Genomic DNA, 5,895 nt, shown 5'->3' with positions numbered 1-5,895 from the left:
AACTTACTTCCTTTTGGTTTTCATTGATTTGGTTAGTTTGATCAATTTTATGCCTATTTTCACGAAAGTGGTTAGATGAATTTTTTTCGATTTTCATTACATTGGTTAGTTGAGCTCGTTTCTATTTTCATCAAATTGGTTAAAAGGGCTCGTTTCGATTGACATTAGATTGCTTAGAAAGACTAGTTTCTATTTTCATCAAATTGGTTAGAAGGACCCGTTTTGATTGTCATTAAAGTGGTTAGAAAGAGTCTTTTCGATTTTCATCAAATTAGTTAGAAGGACTCGCTTTGATTGGCATGAAATTGGTTAGAAAGAGTCTTTTCGGTTTTCATCAAATTGGTCAGAATGACCCGTTTTGATTGTCATTGATTTGGTCAATTAAACTCGTTTTGATTTTCATTAATTGTTTAGAAGGACTCGTTTCGATTGTTAAATTTGGTTAGAAGGACTCGTTTCGACTGTCATTAAAGTGGTTAGAAGGACTCGTTTCTATATTCATAAAATTGGTTAGAAGTACTCGTTTTGATTGTTAAATTTGGTTAGAAGGAGTAGTTTCGATTGTTAAATTTGGTTAGAAGGACTCGTTTCGATTGTTAAATTTGGTTAGAAGGACTAGTTTCGATTGTTAAATTTGGTTAGAAGGACTCGTTTCGATTGTTAAATTTGGTTAGGAGGACTCGTTTCGATTGTTAAATTTGGTTAGAAGGACTCGTTTCTATTTTCTTCCAGTTGGTTAGGAGGAGACAAGTTTCCTGCTGATAGTCATTAAATCGGTTAGGTGCATTCATCTCGATTTTCATTAAGTTATTTGGTTTGACTCTTTTCGACTGTCATTGAACTGATTAGTCGGACTCATTTCCTTTTGATTTTCATTAAAGTGGTCATTTGGATTAATTACGGTTTGTCATAACCAATAAGGTGGTAAATTTGGTTAATTTCATTCCGGTTTTCAGTGGAATGGCCAATTTCACTCGATTCCCGTTTTCAGTGAAAGCTCTGCTTCAACTCGATTCCCATTCCTGTTTTCGCTAAAAGCAGTTCGTTTCACTTTAATCTCGTTTTCAGAAGCTTTGCATTTTTTTCTAAGTACAGATGCCGATGGGTTGGCATCATAAAAAGAAGAAACAGAAATGTAAAAAGAGGAAAAAAATTGTGGGTTCAGAACAGAGGCAACCTATTAAACGCGAATTGCTCGTCCCCACGAATGAAGGCATTCCAACTATTCCATTTTTGAAGTCAAAGAGAGACTTGAGCATTATTATCTTTATATATATGATGATTTCCTTTTTATCATCTGCCAACTTCAGTTTCCTGACAATTGGAGCACATTTCATTTCAGCTCTTTGAATAACAATCAGCTGCATTTGAATATTTTTCTCCTGTAATTGAAAACTTCGTATTGTGGAAAAAGTTATTTTTATCAAGCAGTAATGTTTTTCCACATCTAACAAATGACATCTTTTAAAAAGTTTGAAAGTCGACCTCTTTCCCTCAGTTAATATTTACCATAAAATGGCCAATTTATTTCACCATTTAGAGTTTATAAAATAGAATGGCTGTCATGTAATTTACTGTTTTCGCTACATTTGAGAAAAAATTGGGTCTCAGTCATTTCTATTCTGCGGTCTGAGTATTAAACTAAAACAGATCATCAAGATATGCAAAAACTCTGTTTCTATACTCAAAAGCAAAAGACCTGTACAATATCTAAGAGGAAGTAATGAATGATGTTTAAAATTTCGAGTGATACAGCAAGATTGCTACCCAATACTGGGAGAAAAATATTTAGCTGCTTTTTATTTGATAGAGCATGGCCTTTGGAATATTTGAAAACGAGAAAAAAATATTTGGCTGTTTTTTATGCGATAGACCATGGCCTCTGGAATATTTGAAAACGAGAAAAAATATTTAGCTGCTTTTTATTTGATAGAGCATGGCCTGTGGAATATTTGAAAATGAGAAAAAAATATTTAGCTGTTTTTTATTTGATAGAGCATGGCTTCTCGAATATTTGAAAACGAGAAAAAATATTTAGCTGTTTTTTATTTGATAGAGCATGGCCTCTGGAATATTTGTAAACGAGAAAAAGTATTTAGCTGTTTTTTTATTTGATAGAGCATGGCCTCTGGAATATTTGAAAACGAGAAAAAATATTTAGCTGTTTTTTATTTGATAGAACATGGCCTCTGGAATATTTGAAAATGAGAAAAAAATATTTAGCTGCTTTTTATTTGATAGAACATGGCCTCTGGAAAATTTGAAAACGAGAAAAAAATATTTAGCTGCTTTTTATTTGATAGAACATGGCCTCTGGAATATTTGAAAATGAGAAAAAAATATTTAGCTGTTTTTTATTTGATAGAACATGGCCTCTGGAATATTTGAAAATGAGAAAAAAATATTTAGCTGTTTTTTATTGATAGAACATGGCCTCTGGAATATTTGAAAACGAAAAGAAAATTAGCTGCTTTTTATTTGATAGAGCATGGCCTCTGGAAAATTTGAAAATGAGAAAAAAATATTTAGCTGCTTTTGGTTTGATAGAACATGGCCTCTGGAATATTTGAAAACGAGAAAAAATATTTAGCTGCTTTTTATTTGAAAACGAGAAATCAGATCGTGACTGTTATAAGTATGCCACCAGCAAAATTTCCTCTCGTGTTGAATAGGATATGGTGGAAAACCTTTCATTCTTTTTTTTTTTTTTTTTGTTCTTTTCCTTATCGATCAGCCCTTCTGTCCAGATTCCCCTCCAACCTGTAATTTCTCCCGGCTAAATGATGTTGTTTGTCTCTCTCTCTCTCTCTCTCTCTCTCTCTCTCTCTCTCTCTCTCTCTCTCTCTCTCTCCTCTTCTGGAAAGATCACCCCTTCTTTTATTCCCTTTTTATTCCCTCTCTGGCGATATAATTCCCTTTCTCCTGTTCATTTGTTTCTGCGTCCTCGGAGAATATCCTTCGCATTCTCCATGCTCTTAATTATCTCGCAGTCATTACGTCGAAGGTCGTTAATTCTCTCTCTCTCTCTCTCTCTCTCTCTCTCTCTCTCTCTCTCTCTCTCTCTCTCTCTCTCTCTCTTCTTCCTGTCTTTGCTCTGTTCATTTCTATCTGAAGTTTCTCTTTTTCTCTTTCGATCGTTCGGGGAATTTCTTGTAGTAACTTTCATATTTTGTGGCAAACTTAGAGGAATGAATTGCCCAGTATGTATTTTGAAAACCGTTTTATGAATATCATGATGCTTCGTGTATGTGTAGGTATGAATTTTATGTATACGGTTCTTAAGTCATCAATGATCTGTAGCTTTTTTTGGTGGGGGCGGGCGGCGATTGTTACGCTGTATTTTATATCTTCATGAATAGGAATTTTTTTTTATTCTCTTCCGCGAAGATTGTTAGTACTATTTCAGGAGTAAAGCATCTGAAAACTTAGCTCTCTCTCTCTCTCTCTCTCTCTCTCTCTCTCTCTCTCTCTCTCTCTCTCTCTCTCTCTCTCTTTATTGACCTCGTCCAAAGACTCCCCATTTTTCGTCCTACGCTGTTATTGAAGAAAGTCCTTTGGGGTCCTTACAATCATCTATCTATCCTCGGAGGCCGACGTCCCTTGGGTGGTGATAGGGTGTCATGCGAACCGGTCTAAAGATTAATGTTTCAAAGACAGGAGATGGAATAATCCACCTCCTGCCCCAAGTTGCTCTCCGAGGTCACCTCTCTCTCTCTCTCTCTCTCTCTCTCTCTCTCTCTCTCTCTCTCTCTCTCTCTCTCTCTCTCTCTTTCTTATCCTCTCTCTCTCTCTCTCTCTCTCTCTCTCTCTCTCTCTGACCTCTTCACTCACCCCTTCCTCCTCATTCCCTTCGGTATCCCGTGGGCTTCCCTTTCCCTCAGGGGCAGTCCCTCTGGCCCTCCTACCCACAGGGTCTCGCCCTCAGGGAAAGTCTGGCCACCATTATTGGATATTGCCTGCAACGCTTCAGAACGAAAAAAAACTGTGTAAACACAGAATTGATTTTCTTTTTATTGGAAATTTGATGGTTTGGGCTTTTCAAGTCGACCTCAGTTATTGCTTTTGATATGTAGGTTTATTTCCTTTTTCTTCCTAATAACTTTTATCTTGAAACACCCATGAACTCACGCCACGTGCGCTTATAAACACGCTGACACACTGGTATACACATACACACATTAAATGTGTGTGTGTATATATATATATATATATATATATATATATATATATATATATATATATATATATATATATTAAATCTTCAGTTCCTGGAAAATCTGACTTTGAGTAATGAATATTATTTAATAAAAAATGTAGTTTTTTTTAACTACTCTCTCATTCTTTGAATAAAAATTTCTTTTATACATCCCCATCTTACTAGACTATCCAGGTATAAGGTAATGCAAGATATTTTTTTCGTGACATAAGAAAAATAAAGGTAACAGAAGTATTTTGAGGAAATTTTTTTCCGTTACTTTGTATATGGGTATACTGTGTATTTTTCATTTCATCATTGCTGTTGGTGATTAAACAATTTTGATAATATTGGTATTTCCATTAGCCTCTTATACATAGGCGGTTTTTCCACCTTAAAGTGCAACATCGGCTATGTCTTGAGATGCCAAATGCCCAGAAAAAAAAAAACTTTCTGTAGCACTAAGTTTAGGAACATGGTCCATATGCATAAGCAAGCTGAAAACGTCCCATATCTCTATAAGTTACCGAAACATTCAGCGGCGAAATTCTACCTACTAAACATTGTTTGTGCCACCAAAACTTTGAAGGCTCAAAATAAAAATAGAATAAAAAAAGTTCTTATCTGGAAACTTTGTTATTTACTGTTTTTTATGTACACCGAGTCTGTCGGACTTGGATCCTTTAATCGAGTTTTTGTACGGAAAGCAGCTGTCATCCGTGAACATTTCTACAACATGAAATGTATATATCTACCTTTATTGCGCGTCCATCATTCTGTGCGTGGAAGCAGCTGTCATCTCTTTGAAAGATCGTCAGTGTTGTTGTGTCACATGAGCAAAGTTGTTGCTATGGAATGAAACAAACACGCTATGGCCCTTTTCGGAAGTGAAAAAAAAAAAGAAATCATCTTAGTGGACTGATATCTTTAAGAGAAAAGTTGCGTGGGTTATATAAGCCTTTTTGTTATATCAGTGAATATTTCTTCTATTTATTTCTGCTCTGTCGTTTTCTTAGTCCGGAATCTAAGCTTCTTGGTCTGCAGCTTAAGCTTGGTGTCATTAATCTGGAGTCTAAGCTTCTTGGTCTGTAGCTTAAGCTTCGCGTCATTAATCCAGAGTCTTAGCTTTCTTGGTCCGTTGCTTAAGATTGGTGTCATTAATCCGTAGTCTAAGCTTCTTGGTCTGTAGCTTAAGCTTTGTGTCATTAATCCGTAGTCTAAGCTTCTTGGTCTGTAGCTTAAGCTTGGTGTCATTAATCCGTAGTCTAAGCTTCTTGGTCTGTAGCTTAAGCTTTGTGTCATTAATCCGTAGTCTAAGCTTCTTGGTCTGTAGCTTAAGCTTTGTGTCATTAATCCGTAGTCTAAGCTTCTTGGTCTGTAGCTTAAGCTTGGTGTCATTAATCCGTAGTCTAAGCTTCTTGGTCTGTAGCTTAAGCTTTGTGTCATTAATCCGTAGTCTAAGCTTCTTGGTCTGTAGCTTAAGCTTGGTGTCATTAATCCGTAGTCTAAGCTTCTTGGTCTGTAGCTTAAGCTTGGTGTCATTAATCCGTAGTCTAAGCTTCTTGGTCTGTAGCTTAAGCTTTGTGTCATTAATCCGTAGTCTAAGCTTCTTGGTCTGTAGCTTAAGCTTTGTGTCATTAATCCGTAGTCTAAGCTTCTTGGTCTGTAGCTTAAGCTTTGTGTCATTAATCCGTAGTCTA

At 35.9% G+C, this 5,895-nt stretch overlaps 1 protein-coding gene across 1 annotated transcript in view; it reads right to left on the bottom strand.

The window, feature by feature from the left end:
• Positions 1-5,303: 5,303 nt before the first annotated feature.
• LOC136827066 (large ribosomal subunit protein uL29-like) overlaps positions 5,304-5,895 on the bottom strand; it is a 963-nt gene continuing 371 nt past the window's right edge. Inside the window, exon 1 of the mRNA XM_067084818.1 lies at positions 5,304-5,895. This exon is cut by the window's right edge and continues 371 nt beyond it. Coding sequence (XP_066940919.1) covers positions 5,304-5,895 — 592 coding nt within the window.

Source organism: Macrobrachium rosenbergii, chromosome 41, assembly GCF_040412425.1.
Source record: "Macrobrachium rosenbergii isolate ZJJX-2024 chromosome 41, ASM4041242v1, whole genome shotgun sequence".
NCBI lineage: Eukaryota > Metazoa > Arthropoda > Malacostraca > Decapoda > Palaemonidae > Macrobrachium > Macrobrachium rosenbergii.
Note: the sequence above shows the minus strand (reverse complement) of the source record. Positions and strands in the feature narration are given on the sequence as shown.